Genomic DNA, 27,001 nt, shown 5'->3' on the forward strand with positions numbered 1-27,001 from the left:
GTCCTTTGCTGACACTTTCGCCTGTAACTGTTTCTTTGCATCCATTTTGCCTCAGGGCCTATCTGAAGCTGATTGATTGTGAACAGGGCAGCTGCTTGTCTTGCTCTGATAGGCTACCAATCAACAACAAACGTATTGTGGGTTGTAATTGGTTATCTTTTCTAAAACGAAATGTCTCACGTCTTTGGGCGCACTCACTGCATTGCAGCGTCATTTTTTTAAGTTAATAGCCTAATTTTTGGCTTCCCGCCAGCTCCCGTTTATTATTTCCTGTCCCGTCCCAATCACGTTACCAACAGTGACATTTACTCCCGTACTGCGGGAAACCCACGGGAATACCGTGACCCGCGGGAGTCCCGAAAAATTGTCACCCTCTACCACACACCTCTACACTGTCGATTATAGTCTACAGCCTACAGGAAAGATGTGCTTTTACTTTGATTACAAAGCGGAAAGACTTTTATTATGGCACATTTGAATGTGAACATACTTGGTGACGTGGTTAGAGTTCGAGTTTGTGTCGGATGCTGCTACAATGTAACGTTAACAAGCGTTCATTGATTGAGAGCTTACTGAAACGCAACGATGATCTGCATTTTATTAGTTGCTGGGCATGACACGGTTTTACAGGCACAGTTGAAGGTATGTAGCTTTAAGCCAATGCTGTGGTTAACAACATAAACCATCTGCACTGCACTTGTGCACACACTATTTGCAACATGCTTTCATGTCTCCTTAAATCAACTGTAGAGTTGTTTAAAATCCGTAAACTGTTGCGTAAGGAAATCACTTTAAGGTGAGTTGCGTCCTGTGATTGTGCACATGCACCGAGATGTCAGTCTGACTGACACGAGATCACAATTCACTTCAAGTCTGTGTGAAAGACAGCTAATTACATTTACAATTGACCAGATCCAGGAAGTTTCGAATTAATTCCAGAGCTCAGTCAGTCACGAGGGGAAACTGCAATAGTTGTTGAAGTGGGATTACGGTCGTTTAATCCTCTATGATGTAGCTGAGGTTCTGAGAAATTAGCCAAGGCAATGCTGGACTTCATAGTGGTACCCACACTACAGCAGCAGTGCTTGCCAGCTTCAAGCTTGACAATCAGTGATGAATTACTCCCGACCACCACCAACCCTTTTAACTAAATAAAATAGCCCACTGATTTAAAACACTGACATATAATAGTTTTGAATAGGCCTATGTTATAATCATAAAGTGTCACTGTTTTGACAGAATGATGACACAGGTTTGTATGGTCACCTGACCGGAGTTCCTAAGGCCCTGCTCCCTGGGGTGGGAGGAAAGAAGATCCTGGACTTTTGGTGGGAAACCGTAAACACGTGAGTTTTGGAGTAGCCTACTAGTCATAGGTCACGTGTCACATTTTTCATTCACACTGCTACAGTGTGAGAAGTGATTCAAAAGTCATTCAGAGCAAGAGCTAAGTGTCTCAGTGGAGCACTGAGAGCGGAAACAGCATGGTACACAAGGTCTTACAGTGATCACCCTGTATTTGTGTCATGCAAAGACATAAGGCCCCTGGTTATAATCTTTTTTCCACTATAGTGCCTCTGAGTCAGACTTTGCCCTGTATGCGCTGCTCTACCCCACCCTACGTTACCCTTTACCCAGATTTAAGCTGATAGATAGTTGACAGAGTGCAGAAAGGTATTGGCTACACATAGAGATACTAATTCTGAGCACATTTATGTACAACTGTGGTACGAGTGTGGTGAAGTTTCCAGGTGGAAATGTTGGAAGGAACATGGGGGAACAAGGTGCTGGAGATGTAGTGAGGTCATGAAAGCATACCGGACTTCCCCTGACACACGCATGCCGGTGGGATGAGTATGTTGCAAGCTAAATATCTGGGTTCCCCCAATGAGAGAGAGAGAGTCTTCCAAAATACGGACACAGTATACGAATACAAGCACACAGCATGTTGAATGACCCCTTTGATAATAAACCTAATACATACACACCTTTGTGGAAGCCTGATGCTCATAACCTCATGGCATGCCCTGTGTTCATGACTGTGCAAATTCGTGTTACTTGAGAGATAAGACACAAAAGCGTTAATATGACCTCTGTGAAGTGACAGAAATACTGCTCTCAAAGGCCCAGTATGTGAGAAGTTTACTTTATTTTAAAGGGAATTTTGGACACATGTGAATGTGCACAGAATATGACCAAAAGCTGCAGGAGGAGGACCGTTGTGATATTTAATGTAGTTTATGGGTCTTTTGTCTTGTTCTTTTATTATATTATTACAATAATGTATTGCTATTTGAATAAGCTTCTGTTTTAAATATTATTGTTTCTTTACAGGAGACAGTTATTCACTGAAGTGTATCTGGTCACAAATGCGGACAAGTGAGAATTGACAATAATCTATTTCAATTATCTATTTAAATTCATTAATGTTTTGGAAGTTAGAATTGCAATTTGAAACAAAAAGGGCTTTCTTTATTTAGGTATAAACATTATGAGCGCTGGGCGACCGCTAATGACTTTCCAGTGGAGAACTTGGTAAATGACGGGAGCACCACGTTAGAAGATCGTCTTGGTGCCGTGGCTGACCTTGAGTTAGCCATTCGAAGCCGTGGACTTAAAGATGACATCATGGTGGTCAGTTGCAGTTGACAGACTGAAATTATGCTGAGATAGGCCTACTCCTTTAGAATACCTTGCTAAACATAGTGCTTCAAACTGTTATTTAAAGACCCCCTATCCATTCCAATCCATTTTAAGTTGTTTTGGATTTAGACAAGTTGTTAACGAATGATGTGAATGCATATTAAGTATGTGTGTTTTTTTTATTTATTTTTTTAGATTGCTGGAGACATGCTCTGTGCTGACCAGAACTTTGATATAGCACAAGTGGTCCGGTTCTATAGATCAAAGGTAGGGGGGGATTCCTTTTCTACTGAAACATGAAACATTGAAGTGGGCTTTACAACATAGTTGTCTCTCTTCTTGGTAGCCAGGAGACCTGGTAATATACTATGAGCTGGAAGAGAGCGAGAAGAGCGACTCCCGTGGCATCGTGCAGGTGTGCCCAGACACGCACAGGTGAGAAGGGACAAATTACATTGCAAACAATGATCACTATTTCCAGTTTAGTTGTGGGTGAAAGCAAATCTTGGTGTATTGATTGACAGTGATCTACATTTAAACAGCCACATGAAATCAGCGTTTTACCACCTCAAAAAGATTGCCAAACTTAGAGGGCTGGTGTCAAAAGATGATTTAGAAAAACTCATTCATACATTTATCTCCAGCAGGGTTGATTACTGCAATAGACTTTTCACAGGCCTTCCTAAAAAGACTATCAAACAGCTTCAGGTGATACAAAATGCAGCAGCTAGGGTTCTCACAAAAACTAAAAGAACTGACCACATTACTCCAATTCTTAAGTCCCTGCACTGGCTTCCAGTAAGTCACAGAATTGACTTTAAAGCACTACTGCTTGTTTATAAATCACTAAATGGAGCAGGACCTAAATACCTCTCAGACATGCTTCATCAGTACACACACTCCAGACCTCTCAGGTCTCAGTAGAAAAACCTGTTAGTTAAACCTGCTGTTAGAACTAAACATGGTGAAGCAGCTTTTAGCTGCTATGTGGCTCAGCTCTGGAACCAACTTTCGGATGACATTAAAAAGGCCCCAAATGTAGCCAGTTTTAAATGTAGACTTAAAACCAAACTGTTGTCATATGCTTTCTGCTAACTGCACTGAGTTATAAATTCTGAATCTGTCTTGAAAATTATTCTACCTTGTGTCTTTTATTTTGTCTTTAATCATTCTCTATTTTTAAATCATTTTACCTTGTGCGTTTTATGATTTTTTAAAAATTACTATTACTATTATCTTTACCTTTTAAACTATTATTTCACTATTGCCCTTTTATGGTTGTATTTGTTATTACTGTTTGCTTTTGTTTATGTAAAGCACATTGAATGACCTCTGTGTATGAAATGTGCTATATAAATAAACTTGACTTGAAAGAAGGAAAGCGAGAATTCACTATGTCGCTCTCTCTTTATCTGCCAGGATCACTTGCTTCCTGGAGAAGCCACCTGAGGGCCAGACATCGTCTCGGTTGGCCAGCGTAGTATTCTACTGCCTACAGAAGGAGACGCTCCTCTACCTGTCAGAGTTCCTCTCCAAAACCCAGGATATCAGTGCCCGCACCATGGGGAAGTTTTGGGTCAGTCTAAATATGCATACATATATCTACAGTTGTGCTCATAAGTTTACATACCCTGTACGCTAAAGTTGACTAAAAAGAGAAATAAAAAAATCTTCTTTTGGTAATTGATCCTAATGCCTTAATTAAAAAATCCAACCCTTAAGGACACCAATTTTCTTTGTGAATGAATAATGAATCATAGATAAATACATGTTCTTTCTTAAAATACAGGAAATGTTCTTCCTTAAAACAAAATAAAATACATACCCCAATGTTAAATTCCCATTGAGGCAGGCAGATTTTTATTTTTAAAGGCCAGTTATTTCATGGATCCAGGATAGCCTACTATGCGTAAGGGATAATGTATAGAACGCCGGTCATTGTCGGGAGATAGGTCCCGACAGGGCGAACCGGACCCCGACGCGCAGCATTATCCCGCTTATTACACGGCTACTTACCAAAACGACACAATAAACTCCCCACGATATGACTCTTTAGCCTACATAGCCTAGGCTATAGCCTATTTGTTACCGTTTCATCATGGCTTTTGCTGAGAAACAAATAGTTCGCAACAACACACGCTGAACTTGAATCAAACATTCCTTAGAACACAGCTGATCAACCGTCTGCTTTCACTTTTGAATGAAGTTCCAATCCTTGCGTAGTGATATGAAAGAATTGACTTAGAAGCACAAAGCCCATTTTCCTTGACAGCGGTCTGTTATACCTAGCAACGGTCTGTTATTCAAAATTAGCAGACCGCCGAAGGTTGGGAATTCTGATAAAGTTCCCTTAGCCTTTGGAATTAAAATAGCCCCACATCATCACATACCCTTCACCATACCTAGAGATTGGCATGGGGTACTTTCCATAAGATCATCTCTCAATGCAAATCAAACCAGCTATTAGGCTAACTGAAATAAAACCCTGCCAATCTCTAGGTAAACATATGTAAAAAACCTATAAAAGTCAACACATATTGCTCACAGTTGGGTAAATAGTGGCAAATTAGAACAGATTCACTCGTTATCCTATGGCACTCACAACACTTTTAATACCAGTTGTGGTTTGATTGCCATCTCCTCTGTATGCTTAGCCCAAACCATTGATCCAATACTGCATCTGATGTGCTTTCACTACAGGAGTGGTTCATCAACATCCAGGAAATGCCTGTGTTCGGCATGAAGCTTCCCACCGGGTTTCAGCTTATTGGCCAAGTGGTGTGTAGCTGATTAGGGTCACCAATCACATCATTGATCACTCATTAGGGTCACCAATCACATCATTAATCACATGTACACATAGCATTGTCAAAACACAATGCTTATATTTCAACACGTTACAGGGGCTGTCAGAATATGCCAAATGGTTGGCCCACTATTCTGCCAAGCAACGAGAGCCTCCTGTCAAGCCCATTACATGCCGTTCATTTGCCAGGTAACTAGTGATACTCTCAATTTCCTCTTGAAATGGAAAATGGTGGAATGTCAAGTGCTGCCATCTTAGTCAATATTTTGTAATTTTCCAAAGCTTTTGTGATAAGACAGTAGCAGAAGATACAGTAGCTGTACATTTACATCAACATGAAGAGAAGAATATAGCACATTTACATACCAAAATGATAGCACATTTACAAGCCAAATGATTCACTCTATGACCATACTGATGGAGTGTGTTGCCCAATCACAGAGTTGGACTTATGGGGAACCCTTCAGATGGCTTTCACGGCAAAACAATTGCTATGTCCATCTCTAACTTCTGGGCCGAGGTCACACTTCTGGAAAGCCAGACTCTGGTAATGTGAACATCCAGTCTTCTACTTGTCTTGTAATACTCATGACAGATTTCCCTTACTGCACTACAGCATCTGCTACAGTATATACGGTTGTTTTCTGTATGAACCGTAGGTCCTTCTTCCTCATCCACTCAATGACCCCACAGAATTTGGCAGTCTGCAGGACCTCTACCACATCAGCAGAAAAGAAGGGTTAGCACACTAACCACTTGTTACTAATTATTACTAAGCTCCTGTCGTGCCATGCCATGTAGTACTGTCTGTGTTTTTTTTTCTTCTTTCAATGGATAAATGCTGGTACATCTGTCTTTAGTTACCACATAAATAACTTCACCTCTTTTCATTCTTTAATGATTTTTCTGCTGAATTGTCAAGAGTAAATGGCATGCTTTCTTAACTGCAATAAGACAGTGAACTACTGCACTGATGCTGGTGCAGAATGTCCCTGGTTGCATGCAGGACAGTGCAGTGGTTTGCATCAAGCTCTGGACAGTGCCTAACGGGTTTCCCTGCTGCTCTCTAGGTACCTGGGGGGTCTACGCCTACTACAGGCTACCTGCAAGAAATTCTATCAATTCTGCTCCAAACAAGGGTAAGAAATGTTATGACTTATTTTTTATTCTCAGGAATAAATTACTGACACAACTCCTTGGTCTATCAGAGAGACTCCGTCCTGGTTTCAGCCATGGGCTCTACAAAGCACTTTAAGACAAAGTCTATGGTGCTGTACAGTAGAAGTCCCTGCTATTGACATTAATTAAATCAAATAAAGTTGTAGGTCATTCAACATTCTTGTCAGTAAAAGGTATGCCTTGACATGCACCATTCTTTTTCAGAATTGCTTTGCGAAAGCAGAATTTTACTCTCAAGTATGACACCAACATCCCACGGCAGGTGGTGAGTACTGTGTTTTTTTCAGATGGTTGGACACTGTTTATGCTGCAGATGCGTTATGCTTGGACACTCTTTATGCTGCATATGCGTTATGGTTGGACACTGTTTATGCTGCAGATGCGTTATGCTTGGACATTCTTTATGCTGCAGATGCGTTATGCTTGGACACTGTTTATGCTGCAGATGTGATATGATTGGACACTTTTTATGCTGCAGATGCGTTATGAAAAGGCTGCTTGTCCTTGATGAATATTCAGGAGTATTGTGTCCCTTTTTGACCCTTGTCATCTGGTTTCTGTCTCTTATGTAGGGACTGGCTGGAAGCAGGTAAGTGCTCTGAACTGTCATTTCTCATTTTGTCAAGGAGGCCACTTACTGACTTAGGCCTGGGCTACACTGGGCCCGCTAGTGAAGCACTCTGTTTGCAGAGCGTAGAAATGGATTTAGAAGACTGGCCTAACTTTTTCAAATGTACATGCCATTATCGTCTATGGTGTAACCGCTTCCATTGATTACAGTGGAGGCTAAATGTTGCTGCAGATGCTCCGCAAACATAAAGCTTCAGTTATCTGCCCAGTGTAGCCTCCCTGTTGCTTACTTACGTACTTACTATGGCGTGGTTACTATGGTTACCAGCTATTCTAATTGGGGATGCTCATCAGTGATGGCTAAGACAGTTACATGGAGGAGGATGACTGATTGAGACAGACCAGGATTATTGTTGCTAAGGTCACCTTAAGGCTTTGGCCATCATCACCACATCAAGGTTTTTAATGCTTTGCTTTTAAGTTGTCTTTGCTGTAACAACATCAGTCACTGTCTTTTTGGGTAATTATCTCTTCGGTACTAAAACTGTTCTAGTGTCTAGGTATTAACATGGCAGCTTCATATAGAAATATGTGTAAGAGTTACCAGCAGGTTTGGCATACATGTAAACATACATGTGACAATCATATTTTCATCTTCACATTGAAAGTGCTATTGTGTCTGCAACCCTGAAGTGCCTGATGAAATTCTACAACATTACAGATAATGTAAGTGTCCAGTCTTGGAAATGATGTTGGGCAATTTAGTCTGCTGCTGTTGCATTATATTTACAGCCACTGGGTGGCACTTTAGACTTAAGTTTTCTTTGTCAAAACATTTTGTTGTCTTAACTGAGCGACTGCGTTCTAATATTCATATTAACTGTGAAGACCATGCTATAAGGCCTTTTGATAATAATAATATCTATATTAAATAAATGCACATAGCAATTATGCATTAATTAATCACAAATTAGGCATTAATTAATCACATAACTATTGACTAAATCATCTTGTTTTCTTCTTCTCTTGTCAGGACCTCCGCAAACCAGTGAGGGCCAACTTCATCTTAAATGTTGAGACCGATGAACTCTTCATCACCGCTGGGCTCCAGGACAGGGTGGTTCAGGTGACCTATGAAGTTTTATTATATATATATATATATAATAAAATATATTATTATATTTTATGTAAAATAACAGGTCAAAGTAAAGAATTGTGCCAGTTTGAGAGAGAATATAGTAAGTATTTACTTTTAATTGTGTCAGTTCACTCTAAAAGGTGATTATACTCAGGGCAACATTTTTAGCAATGATGCTTGAGCAGTGTTATGTTGGCCCGTTGCCATTGGTATTGGACAACATACTCTTATCTGGAGAAATTTGATGATCAGTTGGGAAACTGTCAATTATGTTCAATTATTACATGGATCCAAAAAGTCTAAAAGTTCAGCTCTAAATGTTTCCCTGTGTACTATCATCGCCTTAGCGTAGTGGCTAAGGAGCTGGGCTAGCATGCAGTACTACTGTTGTGTCCTTGAACAAGGAACTTAACCCTGAGTTGTTCTGTAATGTAATTGACATATGTAAGTCACTTTGGATAAATGAAATTGATGTAAATGTGTTTGGTCACAGGTCTATGAAGGACTGGTATACATGGATTTCAGTAAGCAGCTGATGGATGCAAAGGGACATGGTACGATTTTATGAATGCTGTTTAACTCTAGCATGTCTGCACTGTACACATTCTACATGTAAACTACATCTAAATGGTGGAATGGTCCTTTATGGTGTGAGTCTCACTGTGTGTTTCTGATGCATAGGAGAGTACATTGGCATGAACATGGACAGTCTTCCACCTTTCTGGTTGGCCTATTTGGGGGATCCCAGTGATTCAGGCCGAATACACAGCAATGTTAGACAGCGATGGCTTAATGGTACATTTCAGGCAGAGTTAAATACTTCAAATCAGAGGTTTCTTTAACCCACGCCTGTGTTACTGATATTTTTTTCCGTCTTTCCGATAGGAGAGACTGAAGTTATTGAAGCCATGAAGTCTTTTGCTGAGCTAACTGACCAAGCAAGGTTTGTGCTGACTACCCTGGCTGTACACTGTGCATTTCTGTGTTGTCCCTAACGTCATCATATCATTCTTCAATGTCAGTCAGATAGCAGGCTATCTAGCGTTTATGAAAGGCATGTCTGTTAGCAGCTAGTGCACTTGTTTTAGATGGAAAAGCCACATACTACATACTTTGTTATTCTCAATTCTATTTGTATTTCTCTATTTCTATTCTATTTCTCTATTTGTATCTACATTTCTCCAGATGATAAGACATTCTATCATTTATCGATTGCTCATTCAGGTTGGCCATACAAAGTAAGGACTGGGCAATGCTTGCTCAGTTAATGGACAAGAACCTGGAGCTACGAAGGTAGGACCTCTGCATTTGTTTGCACACATGGTAAAGCCTGGATGAACCCAGATGAATCTGTGAGCACATTTTAATTTGGTTAGCAGTTCTGTCTGGCAACGCCCCCATTCAAGACCATTCCCCGATCACCAAAAATCCAGGAACCAATCACAACTGCTTATCTGGCATGGGCTGGGCTTTTCTATGATGACGGACAGGAGTATGTTAGTAGTGCGTTGAACACTATGACTGCTGTTAGCCTGGGGTGCAGGCCCAAGCTCTTTGTTGTCTAGAGTATTGTTACTTAACTAAAAGCCTCCTGCAACTTGCACCACAACAGAAACAAGCACGGAAGTCCCCTATTTGATAACTTTACACGCTAACCCTACACACTAGCCCTACATGCTAGCCCAACACGATAGCCCTACGTGAAGTGCACAAACATGGAAGTAGGTCCTCCTAACTGATGTGTGCTTGTCTGCATGTCAGTTTGGCAGGAGCTTCAAGGAGCAGTGTAGTAAGAAATTTCTAGCCTTAAAGAATATGAGTAAACAGAAATCGGGTTGATGAGAGATGTTTAGCATCAGTGGCATTCTTCCTCAAGGTGATTGGGCCTAAGAGTGCATGTTTGTTAAGATAGAAGGGGCCCTGAGTTGGAGCGGCCATCTCCTACTAGGGAGGTTGGTGCCTTCATGTATGTTAGGTCAGCCTTTGGGTTAATATGACTGATGTCGGTTGTTAGGGGTTACATCCTTGTATACAATGTTGGGCAAAAACGGGTGATGTGCTCATCTTGATTCCTGACATACCATACTTGGAGATTGCCAAAGATTTGCCAAAGTCCTATAAGAAGTGTGCCTTTTCTTTGTAACCTCAGACTGCGTCTGTTAGCAACACGACATGGGTCTCTGGTGCCGTGAAAAACTCTCTGAGATTTCTGACTTGACTACTGACTGGCTGAGACTTTGATCAACTGATTGCTAAAAACCTAGACCGATAGCGGTCAACATACCTGCGGTGTGACTGCTTGCCCTGTGCTCCATCCATAATTCTATACGGCCAGCCCAAGCGTTGATGTTCATACAGTTAAAATTTTAGTTTAATGGTGGTCATTCCAAAACAAAGCATGAATCCAAATGGCAGCAGCATGGGGAGACAACAGGCCTCAGCTACCGCTAAGCCTTACAAAACTAATTGCCTCCCACGAAGGTGAGGACAGGTCCTATTTAACCAATTAGACACAGGGGCATCACTGGAGCCCTGTCTGTAAGTTAGTGCTATCCCTACCATGTGACCCTAACCTATCCTAACACTGCACTGATATAATCAATGTTAAACAACATAAACACATATTTTCTCTTGAATTGAGTAAATATCTGCATTTAAAACCTTCCGTTAAGAAATATGTTTGCTGTTCTTTTAAAAAAAGATTTCATGAGAGTTTAATTAAGTTTAATTTCACTTTTGGTTACACCACTTGTAAATCGAAAGTGATCAAAGCCAGACCATTCTCAATTTCAGTCGAGATGAGAATTGATCGGGTGTCAGCCTGCCTACACAAGGTGGCCTCGAAGCAGAAGCCACAACCATGGCCACATTTGTTGCAACCCTTTCAATAAAAAAGAGCAATGCTCAATTTTTCTCTGAAATAATTTGAAACAGACATAAGTAAATGGCAGTCATCATTCTTTATGGCATGTTTAATGCAAATCAGACTTTGCCTCTGATGTTTCATTCAACAGAATATTGTAGATGATGTACACAATGTTGCCTAACTACAGAATGGCCTCTTTAAACTCCATTCAAACAGGCTGAAATACAAGATAGAATATGTCTCTGTGTTACTGATTAAGGTGAAACGGTTAGTTTGAAATACTGCTGTAATCCAATAAATCATCATATTTTCATCATCGCTATTTTAGGATATACATATTAAAGACATGGAGCCAGGAAGGTTTGCTTTTAATTTCATAATCTTTCCTGAAGAAATTAAGCATTCTTTCAATGAACTGTAACGGTAGCCACAAATTTGCCCACAAATTTGCTTCCCATGCCATAGTTCCCTCAGGCTCATTATTTTTATCACATGGTGGCACATCACACACAAATTACCCATGTGCAATTATGTGTCAGACATGTGTGACAAATTACCCATTTTTACTGTATACTGTAAAAAAAAAAACACAATCAGAAACCGATATTACAGTATACGTTCATCTTTACTTTACATATAATTGGGTCTGATTGAGTTCATAAATCCTGTATATTTTTCAACAGGTCCATATACACAGATGACTGTTTGGGACCTGGGAATCTGAAGATGATTCAGATAGCAAGACAGGTATGTGAACTACATTTATTGTTGCCTTTTTATCAATCCTCTGACAACTCTTATATGATCATCGTCAACTGTATATATCATCGGAGTGTCTATTTACACCCCTGGTACAAAGAATTCTGAAAGGTTTCGGCACTAATATATGTTCAAATTAAGTTTTAGATTGAAAATATGTGTTTTATTTTCATAATCTTCGTTCAGTGAACACATACAACCGTCAGTTTGTTAGTTAACAGAAATTTCTTGAGTATGACGCTCAGGCCTATAAACTATAGATTTACCTTCAAACACCCATCTAGTTGTAGAAGCGATAGTGCAGTGGTCACAGACACGGCTTAGTACGTGGGAGACCGGGGTTTGTATCCCGCATGATGCATTTTGGCAGAGTGAGTGTGCATGTGTACCAACGTCTCTGGAGAGAAGGTGCGCAATTTGAACAAGAAATCGGTGCTCAAACCGATTTCACATTGCTATATACACCAGAGTACAAATAGCATCCACTTCTAACTATACATTGATGCAAACAGCATACCTTATTCAGAGTGTCTATTACACAGCTGAGCTGTTCATACCCTGTGACGTAACAACAAAAACATGTTGCTTGTTTTTTTATTTTTTAATTACATTGTGTGATCAATATACCAGAGTAAATGCACAGGGGTACAAATAGCATACACTGATATTTGTTCCAGACGGGGTATTAATAGAACACATTGCTCTGTGCACCGGGGTACGAATAGCATACATTGATATTTGTACCAGATGGGGGTACGAATAGAATTCACTTCTAATTGCACCAGGGTACGAATTGCATACACTGCTAATTGTTCCAGGGGTGCAAATAGCCTTTCCCATATAACATACATACTATACTGTAATTAAGGGATAACAGCCGCCGAGGTGAATAACGGGACACCTATGAAGTAGATCTGGTAAAAAAACTTTGATTGCCGTTCCATATCAATGCTTATGAATGGTAACTATAACAACCATAGTAGGACGACAGTTGAGCCTGAAGGCTTCGTAACCATGGAATCAACTGTAAACAAGTTGACTGTCCACGCTATCACTGTTATAGGGCCAACGAAAGTTGTACAACAAGCTGAACTAGTGGGCTTCTTTTTAAACGGAACCGCATGTTTCCTTTGCTTGCTATAAAGGCATGGCTTTACAGTGGCAACCGGGTGATAAGCGGGATAACGGCCTTCAAGGTTTATCTAGTTATACGGAATTAATGGACTCGGGCGGAGGCAACTCCCCTCCGCGGCAGGTCAGGGAGTTCTTTGCCCCTCGCCCTCGTCCATTAATTCCATATAACAGGACACCTCGAAGGCCGTTATCCCTTACTTAAAAGCCACCCCGCCAGCCAATCAGAAAATACTATTTCTTCTCTCCGGGTGATAAATGTAAATAGTGAACTACAGGACCTCCGATGGAAATTTCCTAGATCAATTAACATGTGTGAATGTGTGATACGAATATCGTAAAACAATGGAAAAACGCGCTCAACACCTCCTGAGAATTACACACTGGGTGTTGGATCCTTACATGTTACATGTAAATAACTGAATATAAAGAGAAATAAATGCATTCACAGTTCCTTTTTTAAAAAAAAAACGAATTACCCCACGGACATTTCAAGCAAAAAACTCTTCCTCAGCGTGTCAATGGCGATTACACCATTGATATGCTGAGGAAGAGCTTTCTGCTTGAAATGTCAATGGGGCGATTCAAAGTTTTTCTTTTTTAAAGGAACTGTGAATGCGGTTCTTTTTCTTTATATTCATATATACGAATATGAAATAGAGTTATCAACCTTTGACAAGATGTCCTAATATTCATGAAAAGCATAGTGTAACATAGTGCCACTGAAGAACTTGTCTTTGGAGCTTTTACCAAAAATGGCCTGCTTTCTTCAGTGGCCTTCCCTTATTCATGAGCATGTGTCATTCTTCATACTGGTCTGCTCTGCAGTTTGGTTCGTCTGTGAAGTTTCCTGGCAGTGGAGGGGCTGTGGTCGGTCTGTGTTTGGATCCAGATCAGATGGTATTAATGCGCTCGTTTTAAAAGACCCCTAATTCATTTGCCTTTATTAGGCTCTCGGGTGCTTAACCCAGTGTGTTTCTGTTTCAGGTCGAGATGAAGAAGGCCTTTCAAGAGGCTGGTTGTGTTTTCTGTAACATAATACCTTATGATCCCTCTCGTCCTTAGAGTACGAGTCATGGCCTTAAATTTGTGAGTAATTAGCAACAAAGATATGAGATATGAACACATATGCTAATACCGGTAGCACATTTTCAACAAAATGCGGGCTAATTTTATAAGGAAAGTAAGCATTGTTTGTGGCAGATTTGGCAACAGTCCAATACCATATTTCCGACAAGTAGTCCTCAGAAGCAGTATGTGCTGGAGTGCTATTTCTTATATACAGTTTGATGAATGTTTCATATTTTCCTTTTTATATATGTGGATATGCTGTTAAGGCCATTGAATGTAACATTGAGTGGGTGGGCAGGGACACAAAACGTGTATATAAAACATGTTTCCTTTATTACATATGATTACATCTGTACTGTATAACTGTAGCTCTAAGTAACTGTAATTGCAATTCATATTGAAACACATAATTCCAACGAAAGCAGGTGCACCAAATTGCAATTCCAGATGGTGATACCCTCTGTCCCCTTTTTGTCCAAAGGGACATAAAATAATAACAATAAACATTATCAATAATAATTTACAGTTTAAAGTAGTCAGATAGTAGGGGGCGCTGTGGCATTTCCCATCCCACCCCATCTCTCTCTCCCATTGGGTCATTTCCCGCATCCCACCCCATCTCTCTCTCCCATTGGGTAATTTCCCGCATCCCACCCCAACTCTCTCTCCCATTGGGTCATTTCCCAATCTCTCTCTCCCATTGGGTCATTTCCCATATCCCACCCCATCTCTCTCTCCCATTGGGTAATTTCCTGCATCCCACCCCATCTCTCTCTCCCATTGGGTAATTTCCCGCATCCCACCCCATCTCTCTCTCCCACTGGGTCATTTCCCGCATCCCACCCCATCTCTCTCTCCCATTGGGTCATTTCTCGCATCCCACCCCATCTCTCTTCCACTCACTTCCTGTCACTCTTCACTGTCCCTCTTCACTGTCCTATCCGAATAAAGGCAAAAAAAACAAAAAGAAAAAAGTAGCCCTCATGAAAATACTATATATGGTAGTATACTAATTCATTTGAACAGAATAGTAACGATAGCAAATCACCATAATAACAGTAGCCATAAACATATACAAACCATGACTCTGTAAGGAGAATTCATTAGATACAAGGTAAACAGATGAAAATGCTAAATGCCAATGCCAAAACTATCACTAGAAAGGAAAGCATTACGTACATAAATCATTCCACCAACGAGGAATCACAGAAGAAAAAAGTCTTGACTGTGACCTCTTAGTGTTGATGGAAGGCCGACACAGCAGACGCTCGTCAGAGGACAGTGGGCAAGAGGGGCCAGCAGTAGATCCAGGAAGTGTCCTAAAGGCCAGAGTGAATTGAATTTTGGAAACTATAGGAATTATGTAGACCAAACTACTTTCTATATTATAAACATACAAACTTACACCAGGAAAAAGATTGTTTCTATAAAATAACACAATGGAGGAATTCACATTTTTATACATTTTTTTTACGTAATGGGTACCTGTTTAGTGCCACGGGAGCACTCAATTCACAAAGAGCTGCCACCTTGGTCAGAACAACCAAGCTAGATTGTGCAATGCCAGACGCTCTGAGGGAGTGTACATCATTATGGGCAGACATAATGCCTATCTGCGTGCATATCATCGACATGAAGCCATTCTTTTTCAAATAGTAAAGAAGTTGTGTGATATATATCATTTGATAAAACAACAGCTGCCAGACAATGAAATCAGTGATCAAAAATGAAATGCAATGTGAAAACTCCAAATGAGAGAAAATTAATTGTGATGACTCCTCCCTGCTAATTTCAATATATAATTGAGAATTAAAGTGACCTTGAGAGTTGTGAAATCTCAGTGTAAAATGCAACAATCTCATTGTTAAATGCGACAGTAATTAATACAAGGATACAAGGAGGTTTATTTGTCACATACATAGCAATACTAACGTAAAGCATGTAGTGAAATTTCATTTGGTGTTCAGCTTTTTTTGTGCAAGTGTGAAGAAAGGAAGATCAAGAAATAGCAAGAGAGAATAAAAAGTGCAGTGTGTGTACAGTCCATTTGCAAGTGTGTAATAAAAAAACATTAAAAAAAGTTTATATAGTCTTGTGTGTGTTCAGGATACGAATTGCTTGAGGAAAAAAACTCCACCTCAGTCTCTCTGTTCTGGTCTTGTAGCAGCAGAGATGTTTGCCTGACCTCAGTCTTTTGAAAAAGTCAGGATGTGTCCTTTACAATACTTTGGGCCCTGGTACATAGTCTTTTCTTGTAGGTCTCCTGCAGGGTAGGGAGAGGTGCTCTGATGGTACGTTCGGCAGATCGCACCACTCTCTGTAGTACACTGCAGTCACGGGTTGTACAGTTCCCATACCAAGTGATGATGCTATTTGTCAGGACACTCTCCACAGCTGAGGAGTAAAAGGCCTTCAAGATGGGTGCTGATACTTTGAACTTCCTCAGCTGACGTAGGAAATACAGTCTTTGCCTAGATTTCCTCAGTGTGTGCTGGGTGTTAACAGTCCATGTTAGATCATCAGTGAGGTATAATATTGTGATAATGTACAATGTTTTTGAAAATTAAAATTTCCTGAACAGATACTGTATTATAGTGATTTCTGCAGTAAATGTGTTTCTTACGGATATTTAGACTTAAGAGTGGAGAAAATCTAGAGCCCTTAAGCACTTCAAGTGAAATGTGTCATTTAAAGAATGATCTCCGTATAAGTTATTTTTAAATGTACATTTTTAATCTGTGGACTCTGATTTAGGTGTAGTGAGAAGTCAGGTATGACATACTATATATTCTTAATCCTCCAAAACATCTACCATTAAAAACATGCAAACACTGCGTCCACTGGAACGCGTCTTGTATTGTGACATAGCCTATTCAACGACCCGCGATTTATTGTCTGTGACGTTTTAGACTCCATGACCAATAGTCTAGCATGTTAGAATTTTTGGGGAATCTTCTAAAACTCCCGTGTTGACACCTATTTTATACAGTTTATGGTTGACACTGACACTGACGACATGTAATGTCTGACTTGGTCAATCGTAAAAGACCATCTTGGAAGAATGTAATCTGCATAGGCCATAACACTGTGCTCGTTTGGGTTGTTAGACGTCGTGTGAAGGTGGTTAGATGAATGGTTTTAGAAATATACAAAGAACACACACTCTCACATACAGAGATTCCTTGTTTTATTGTTTAAAATAATGACTGAACCAACTAGCCTTGTGAAGACCAACAGCAGCACAGTTGGCATTGATAAAGGCAAGCTAGCTTCCCATCAACATAGAGTGAGAAAAAAAAGTTTTATTGAACTGAAATTGGACATGTGCTGAGACAAGAGGGAGGCCCTTTCCTGGCCCTAATCTAAATCTTAACCTAAATTCAAATTAAAATCTCAAAATATTTTGTTCTATTTTTCCTTCTCAATCTATTCTTATCTCACTTTATTTTTCCAAAGGGTTCCTTAGGATAAACTGATGACATCTCAATAAGATCTGATTTGTTTCTTATGAGACAAATAAAAAACATTTTCATGGCAAGAAATGTTCCTTTGGGTTGCTAATTGATTTGTCTTGGCATCGTGCTCCAGGCTTTCCAACTACATGACAGGACCGTTATTTACAACATTGTGAGTTGTGTTTATCACTCATTCACATGACTGCATCGTCAAAATCAAATTGAGGGTGTTTTAGAATCTATTTACCTTCAAAAACATACCTTATAACATTTTAAGGGTTCTCAGTCTTCTCATTTCCTGGACTTTGTTGGATAACTGACTGACCTCATGTGCAGAATAAACATGTCTGATGAAGCCAATGAAGTGCTCCACAACTGCACAGATTTAAACAGAGGTTCTGGTTGCATCGCCAACTCCAAGGGAAGGATAAAGATCCACTTTTCTTGAAGAGGGTGCCTCACAAAAACTAGTGCAAATTGGCAAAACAAATCTCTGATGGCAACAAGGTCATCAGTTTTACTGTAAGAGCTCAAATACTGATGAAAAACAGCTTCGGATGGATGCATCTGCTGGAGATGTATAGGCCCTATCATTCTGCACTTTGTCATCTTCCAGAGTGAGCCAGTCATATAATGTCAACACTGTCAGTGCAGACATCTTTATTTTAATGCTGCATCATTGTGGTCTTTTATTTGTACCCAATGGCAAGACAAAACATCACAAAGTTACACAAAGGTTCATTGCTGAAGGCTGGACTGTTCCTCAATAAGGTATGCATCGCTAGAGAGGTTAGATCTCCATGACAGCCAAACGACTCTATAAAGGAGCGTATTGGAAATGTGGACAAGTAATCTTACAGTTTTTCTCAGTCGCTTTGGTGCTTTTCTCACATGACTATTAACATTTGCACAGCAGTTAGTGCATTTCTCAAAACAATTAGTGCAAACTGCAAAACCTAGTGGATACCCTGCAAAAGCACGTCACTTGCTCAAAATGGATAGTCCATTCCTTAAAAGCAAGTATTTATGTCCACAAAACTGCCAGTGTCATCAAAATGAGAAGTCTTGACCCCATCGTTTATGAACAAGAAAGTCAAATGGCTCTCATGTTTTCATTACGACAGTTTATGCTCTCAGTGTTTTCCCATGCAAAAAAAGGTCAGAACACTGACACTACCTGAAAATGCTCAAGACAGCACTTGAGCCATTTGAAAACTACAGTAAAGTTACAAATTGCTGTAGTTAGGGGAGTAAGTGAGTACAAGACACTGAATATGTACGTTTCACAGTTTTACTGTATATGCTCTTTGTAATTCTACAGCATTGTGACAGAATTTGATAACTAGTTCACCAATTTTGTATGTAATGACTCAAGCAATGAAATGAAGACTATTAGTTTTATATGGTGAACGACTATTCAGCATCCATAAGTATAGTTCATTTTTGTGATTCAACTATATAAACCATATATTTTCTGAAAGCTTAGACCCTCAGGATGTGATCTAACATGACATGAGACATGTTCAACCCTCCTCATTAGTATGCAGCCCATGCATAACACATTGGGTATTGGTACAGTAAATCAGTATATGGCTGATACCTTTGGGTCTGTGCCATTTAGGAAAAACTGGTTCAACTATATAAACCATATATTTTCTGAAAGCTTAGACCCTCAGGATGTGATCTAACATGATATGAGACATGTCCCACCCTCCTCATTAGTATGCAGCCCATGCATAACACTTTGGGTATTGGTAAATCGGGTATATGGCTGATACATTTGGGTCTGTGCCATTTAGGAAAAACTGGTTCAACTATATAACTACTTTATATAGTTGAATCAGTTTCCCATTCATGGTACAGACCAAAATGTATTGAATTAGCATAGATTAGCATAGCTAATAAGCCTATTTGATATATTTCATGCGTATGCATGCTTTTTAAACATGTACAGTATATGCTGTGTTTACAGTAGTAGTATACATTTGAAAACAGTATGTAATGGTTATGATTAATTCATAAACTTTGTCATGTTTTCTAGTATTATCTATACGGACCTGACTTTTACCATAAACTGGCACTTCAACCGTTTGGTTGAGCATGTTTTCAAAAAAATATTTGACCATGAAAATATGTATATATTTTTAATGTAAGTTAATACATGTGTTATTCCACTTCATGTTAACATAATAATGAAGAAAAAAAAGTCTTACTTTTGAAAACTTGGTAGATGTGACTCCACAAAATATGGCCGAAATCGCGTAAATTAATTTCTTAACTCGCGTATGATGAGAAGGTGTGGCCTTCGACATTACAGAAGTACTGAGCAAATATTTTGCGCTTAACATGTAGTACTCAAGTGGTCGATATGGCTCTATATGTTTAAACTCAAAACAGTTGGATTTTTTGGTAAGATATGGTGTCTTAAAGGCAGTTAAAGGGTTAAATTTGCCAAATATAATTGTTATGGTGATTCTATGTTATTATAACCAATACCAAATGTATAATGTGTTTTTTTGATTTAACATGCAACAAAGAATCTTTGTCTTAGTTGTTCAATTTCAGTTCATTTTAATTGTGTACATCTGCAGAAGCAGATTATTGTCTTTGGTTAATCCCAGCATGTGTTTTGCATACAGCATCCTCAGTGTGCTGTGTGAGTAAGTGCCTGCATGCCTTATAGCTCAGCAGAGCAGAGCGGGCGCCTGGGTGGGAGTTGATTGGTTCCCTTTTGCGTAAGCCCCCGCACTCCCCCCTAGCCATCCCCCTGCTCTCCCGAGCCGTGTAAACACTGCTCCAGTGGAATGTTGGACCCTGTGACCTCACAGCAAACACTCTGCCACAGTTCACTCGGTTCAGCCTGGCCTCCCAGTGCTCTGCACAGTCCCGCGCTCTCCTCTGCTCTGCGCTGCGCTACTCTCCGCACTGTGCTGGGCTGCGCTGCGCAGCGTTGCCACATTACTTTCCGCTACTTGCCTGCCCGGCCTCCATTGTGTGCCTGCAAAACAGTAGCCTCCCACTGCAGTTTCCTTGCTATATTAGTGCCGCAGTGTTACTTACCCCAACAACAATATTTCTGTATGCAAATGCCTGCACCTAAATGTCCATATCCCATCCCAAACATCCCATTTTCCATCCCAAACATCCCATTTTCCATCCCCATTCTTCTGTTGTTTTTGTTGTGACCATCTCTCAACAAATTCAGGCAGAAGGTTCACAAAAATGCATAGTGTAACAGTATATAGCATATCTGCCCCCCCCCCCCCCCCCCACACACACACACACACTCACACACTGGTATGTGGATGACAGCTGCCAGGGCTGCTCTGGGGGCTTTTAAGGAACGATACTTAAAGCTTTAAGATGCTTTCTGGAGCTGTGCCAGCAGACAGAAATGGATTGGTTAAAGATAGATCAAAGCAGATAGCATTGGCCGCCGTGTCGTATGCACGCTGAGTGAGAACTCAATACTATGGGCCAGTAGTGTTGAACTCAGTGCCACTGACCGGTGGATTTCTCCTCTGCATATGCCACCATCTTTGAATACGTACAAGCAATTTTGTACAGTTAAAGGGGAAGATTCATGTGAATTATCACGGTCAGAGATGCTAAAATGAAATATTTGTTTAAAACCATTACAAAACCTGTATACTATGCTGGATAAGGCTATATGTGATGTTTTGTAAGAAGTTACTATATATATATATATATATATATATATATATATATATATATATATATATAGTTCATTGCTGAAGGCTGGACATATATATTGTCCACATATATATAATACAAATGCAACCAAACCCGCAAAAAATATCCTATGCATATTATATAATATACAAGAGATTAAGCCTTAAGATCTTTTCTTGGCAACAAATAAAATAAATGTGCTATATTTATGTGTTAAAATGTTTTGCATAATGCATGATTTAAGTACTGTTTAAATTTGATAAAATGTAAAGAAAAGCAAAACATGTAGTAGAGAGAAGAAATAGTTTGCCAGTTTGAACAGTTCAGGCTCACCTGAAGAGATGTTTTATCAAAGGATTTTCACAATAGTCAACTTAACAGGGACAGAATAAAAAGTCTTAACATGGTTCTCAGCCAGGAAAGAATGGTCCCTATAGAAGTCTGAAAGGCTGCTTCACACACAGCGATTGGACTCGCTTGTCAGATGTCACAGTGTTCAGGGTCAGGGTGGATGAGGTGTGGTTGGTGTGTGTGTGCGTGCGTGCGTCCTGGTGTGTGTGTGTGCACATTGGTGTGTGTGTGTGCGCTGATGTGTGTGTGTGTGTGTGCATGCTGATGTGTGTGTGTGTGCACACTGATGTGTGTGTGTGTGTGTGCGCTGGTGTGTGCGTGTGCGATAGGGTGTGGGTGTGTGTGCGCTGTTGTGTGTGTGAGTGCTGGTGTGTGTGTGCGCTGGGGTGTGGGTGTGTGTGTGTGTGCGCTGGTGTGTGCGTGTGCGCTGAGGTGTGGGTGTGTGTGCACTGTTGTGTGTGTGAGTGCTGGTGTGTGTGTGTGCTGGTGTGTGTGTGTGCTGGGGTGTGGGTGTGTGTGTGCGCTGGTGTATGTGTGTGCGCTGGTGTGTGCGTGTGCGCTGGGGTGTGGGTGTGTGTGCGCTGTTGTGTGTGTGAGTGCTGGTGTGTGTGTGTGTGCGCTGGTGTGTGTGAGTGCTGGTGTGTGTGTGTGTGTGTGTGAGTGCGCTGGGGTGTGTGTGTGTGTGCGCTGGTGTGTGTGTGAGTGCTGGTGTGTGTGTGTGTGCGCTGGTGTGTGTGAGTGCTGGTGTGTGTGTGTGTGTGTGTGTGTGAGTGCGCTGGGGCGTGTGTGTGTGTGCGCTGGTGTGTGTGTGCGCTGGTGTGTGTGAGTGCTGGTGTGTGTGTGTGTGTGTGAGTGTGCTGGGGTGTGTGTGTGTGTGCGCTGGTGTGTGTGAGTGCTGGTGTGTGTGTGTGTGTGCACGCGCGCACTGGTGTCTGGGCTCGGCTCTGTAATGAAGTCCAGAATCCTGTTCCTGTGGGAGACAGTGGGGCCCAGCGTATGGGGCACTCCGCTCAGAGTCCGAGTGAGTCTCGTCTGTTGGAGACTACTGTGTAGAGAGACCAAGCAGAACTGTGCTGGGTGACCTATACTGAACAAAAGCTTAAAAGCTTTCAAACACTTTGTTTTAACTTCCATTTTTCATGAATTGGTATAAACAATGAGGTATTTCTTCTACACACAAAATGGTTTATTTCTTTGTCATACCCTTCACTAATGTTACAATCTGTGTGTGAACACTTCAACTTAACCATCAATAATCCATCCTCCCAAGAAGTTTGACGTATCAAAAGCTGTGGATGCAAAACATGATTACAGCACAGAACACTGTGCCGCGGATGCCACAGGTTTGGAGGAGCCAGCAGCTGCAGGATTATTCACCAAAGCTGTTGCCTGTGATCTGAAAGTGAAGGTGAAGAGCTCACTAAAAGGATTCTTACCAAATCCGTGAACATAATTTGAGTGACATAAATCTCTTGTGTCTATAGAAGTCTTAGATCGCTTACTTCAACCCATCACAAATGGGAGTAAAAAACAAATGTGTTGCACTTATATTTTTAGTTGAGTATACTGTACTTAAGGCAGATGTGTTTGTGTGCCCCACATTTATGAAAGCGATTTGAAACACTGCACTTCATCCTGTGATAGTTTTTGTGATATTGTGTTTAAAACGCAGAGTACAACGGAAGTGGCAGAGAAACGGTCTTCAACATGAACTCTAATAAACCTTGGCAAAGTACAGTAGATCATCATTGCGTTGATGTGACAACAAAGATCCAGAAACATAGTTAGACCACAATGTCTGTGTTGAACCTGGATAGAAAAGACCTTTCATGTTATTCACAAGTAGGGCAACCTCAAGAGGAGGCTCTGCATTGTTCCCATGACAAAGACGAACATAGCAGTGGATGTGAGGCACTGTTGGCTGCTGGCCCAGAGAAGAGAATCTTTAAAAGATTAATCACAATTATCTTTGGGCTTTCTTTTAAATTAGAGACTGGAAGTGCAAATACTGATGTAGCAGTGCTGGTGCACATGTGTCATTCCTCAGCTAGTACCTTCAGAGGTGTTAGTGACGAATATGAATCTGGCAAATAAGTGTTATTTGCTTGATCAGAAAGGACAGTGCTGCCCCCTTCTGGTGAGAGAAACATGTTGGGTTGGGTTGAGAGATGAATAACTGTGTGTGTGTGTGTGTGTGTATTTCTACAACACTTAAAACAAGAGTCATGTGAACATCTGCTAATGTAAGCAAGCCAAACCAAAGGTAACTATGACCCAAGCTGTGAAAAAGAATTAAACTTAAACTGACATGATATGAGTTTCAGGAAAACTCAGATGAACCTGTGATCTTAGGTAGTGATATCTGAATCAGCTTTATTGATCAAGTATTACCAAGTGTTGACGAATTTAAAGAAATTTGGCTTAAGTCATTGACAGCCCTCAAAGAAAGAAAAGAAATACATTTTATAGACATACAACATTCAGTAAGAAGACAAACAATACAGTGAAATGAGAGATGGACGAGATCTATTCTGTAGACTAATGTATATACTGTAACTCCATTCACTATCATAACAAGGTGACTGACAGACCCATCAAGACCATTACAAACTGGAGAGAATGGCTAAATATGATAACATTCAAAATGGAGAATGGACTAGGGGTTCAGAAGAGATACAGCTGTTCCATTATTATTGCCTTAAGCCTCAGGACGTGAAAAAGCTTACCTTAAACATGCTTTACACCTGGCATACCTTCTAAACTAAGCGTTACAATTTATTTGAATTTATTACATAATTGTAATGTTATTTTATACAGTGATTACATAAAATGTCCATTGTAGATGAGTCGTATGAGGACAAAAAACTGTTTTTTTTAATCTAATTTTATAATTGGAGGTTTTTCCATTAAATATTTAGACCCAAAGATGACTCGCCGCATCATTCTATATTGTAAAGCCTGGACTGGCAACATGAATTGATATACAATCGGACAGTGTGGAAAAATGAGGCACCACAGTAAGACAAAAAATAACATTAGTACAGGTGAGTGTACTATTTAAACACTGTTCGTTGCTACCCCCCTTAATTTACTGTTCGCGGTCAAATTTGACCAGACAGTTTTAACTGCTCTCATTTTAACATAAATACCAATAAAAATGACAAAGAGTATTTTTAATTCTCTATGGTATCCATCATAATATCCTTTTGTTTTTTTTTCTGTTTAAAAATGTACACTTTAACAATAATAATAATATTTTTGTATATATTGTTTCTTTTTTTATATTTTTAAGACAGTTTGCCTCAAGGCAACATTGTACCATAACGATAAAAAGTAAAATAATTCCTATTTTTAAAAATGAAAGCTAAGTTATTCATTTAAAACACATATCTGCATTACTTAACACAGAACAAAAATATGTATCTGGTTTTCAATGTATCACAAGTCTCATACTTAACAAAAATCTCATTGTTGCTCCCAGGCAACATTGTACCATTGCGGAATGAAAATCAATATTTTACAGATATGAAGTTATAATTAAAACATACAAATTATCATATGAAATAATCTTCACTGTTATTTACTGGTTAAAAGCTCCATACATCTCCCCAAACATTCTCAGGTATAAACATACACACACAAGCACCCACACACATCCATGAGTTTGTGCACGTACCATGTATACCCATGCACACTCATGCACACACCCATAACAACATCCACTTTCCCCTTGAGACCTGCACCTGACTTTATGAAAGTTTAGTAAGTAATTTGTCTGAAAAGAGAAACACAGGGGATAGGCCTACACTGTAGCAAATAGAGGCATCAGTCAGGCCTCAAACTTGGGGCTATGGGGTAGCAAGTGTGCAGCTTGACCGCAACACCAAAAAGCCATGGAGGTATGGTAGTCAGGGCACATACTCAACCATATGCTGGCATTCTGTATTCATGAAGCTCACTCATGCACTTCACACAGACAGGTGCCCCTCGTACATCCTTCCATCCACTGTTCATCACAGGGTGCTTTCCATGGGGGCCCTCATACAGGGGTCAACCTGCCTAAGGGTCCCTCATACAGCTTTTACTTTGAGCACATTTCATTAAGCATCACAGCAGGCCCTTTCACTTCTGGCATTATGTAGCAAAAGGAGAAAGCAGTCACAAATCGGTCATTTTTGACCGGAACAGTGTTAGAAGGTTAATCAAAACCAAAACTATGATGACAAAGCAGCTGGCTTTAGTTGTGGATACCTCAGCGAGAAGTATTTGTAACGATTAGGGTGTAAATGTTGTTTTTTGAGATTCCTGACCTCTTTAAGAAGGGCGGCACCAAGCTTTGTTCCTCTTAAGCTAGAAAACATGATCAAAAGCAAAACAATCCGACTCCCTTGGCAACACACTAAGTCAGGGTGGAAAGACCTGACAGCTTCCGCGGCGTTTGCCGAATTTGCCTCATTTGCCATCTAAGGACATGACAGCACTTGATCTGCTGACAGTTATCCATGAAAAGCAGCTCAGGCATTTATCCAAAACCACGGACTGGGATTAAACCGTTTCCAGTTGCCGTCACCCTTGCAGCCAAAGAGGCATGAGTACAAACTGAGAGGAACTTTTCCTCTGATCACCTTCAATAGAGACATACTTGGCATCTGGCCTGACGCTGTCTCTGTGTTTGCGATTGATAAAATAAACTCTGGAGGGTAGGGTAGGTCCTTAGGGCAGTTAGGGGAGTTAGGGTTTGAAACTAGTAGGATCAGGTGTGTGATGCCCTCATTTCTCTTGTTTGACTATTTGTAATTAATTCTAATTTCACTTGTTGGACGAATAGTTGTTTTGTTCTCTCATGACATGTTTTAAAGTTAAAATCTTGCTGTTCACACAGGCTGAGGTCTCACCAGTTCACAAACGGAATATTGTCATGTCAGACAGGAAAGTGGAAGCACCATGATTTGGCACCAAAGCTTTCAGTCAGATACAACACGAGATACAGATACTGATTGTGTTGAAACATGCGAGAGGTCTATATTCTGCATAATAATAATAATAATAATAATAATACATTTATTTTTTAATAGCGCTTTTCTAAACACTCAAAGATGCTACATTCTGTAATGGTGAGCAAATACACTCAAACTTGTTGGCATTTTAGTATAACACAAGAGGAATGACAATAGTAAATGCTGAATAGCTATAATAAATACTAAATTGTAAGGAATAGTAATACTTGCAAAGTTACATGACACACAAAGAGGGAGACACAAATTATATTCTATTACACACTGAAATCATCATCAAACGTTTTTTATTTAGGGGCAGCCTATGGGGCAGCCGTGGCCAAC

At 40.2% G+C, this 27,001-nt stretch overlaps 1 protein-coding gene across 1 annotated transcript; it reads left to right on the forward strand.

The window, feature by feature from the left end:
• The first annotated feature begins 383 nt into the window (after positions 1–383).
• gkup (glucuronokinase with putative uridyl pyrophosphorylase) lies at positions 384–16,745 on the forward strand. Its single transcript, XM_076291004.1, has 23 exons — positions 384–642; positions 1,240–1,346; positions 2,335–2,379; positions 2,481–2,634; positions 2,839–2,910; positions 2,990–3,078; positions 4,063–4,219; positions 5,344–5,421; positions 5,547–5,638; positions 5,891–5,996; positions 6,109–6,188; positions 6,520–6,588; positions 6,833–6,893; positions 7,201–7,217; positions 7,867–7,924; positions 8,232–8,324; positions 8,830–8,890; positions 9,018–9,131; positions 9,222–9,279; positions 9,561–9,629; positions 11,886–11,949; positions 13,921–13,992; positions 14,080–16,745. The coding sequence occupies exons 1-23, from the start codon at positions 586–588 to the stop codon at positions 14,155–14,157; spliced, it is 1,851 nt and encodes a 616-aa protein (XP_076147119.1). The 5' UTR covers positions 384–585; the 3' UTR covers positions 14,158–16,745.
• Positions 16,746–27,001: the final 10,256 nt, after the last annotated feature.

The sequence above is a fragment of the Alosa pseudoharengus genome, unplaced genomic scaffold, assembly GCF_046254945.1.
Source record: "Alosa pseudoharengus isolate Yale_2024_CS ecotype anadromous, Long Island Sound unplaced genomic scaffold, YU_APseudo_1.1 YU_APseudo_1.1_scf_18, whole genome shotgun sequence".
Taxonomy (NCBI): domain Eukaryota; kingdom Metazoa; phylum Chordata; class Actinopteri; order Clupeiformes; family Clupeidae; genus Alosa; species Alosa pseudoharengus.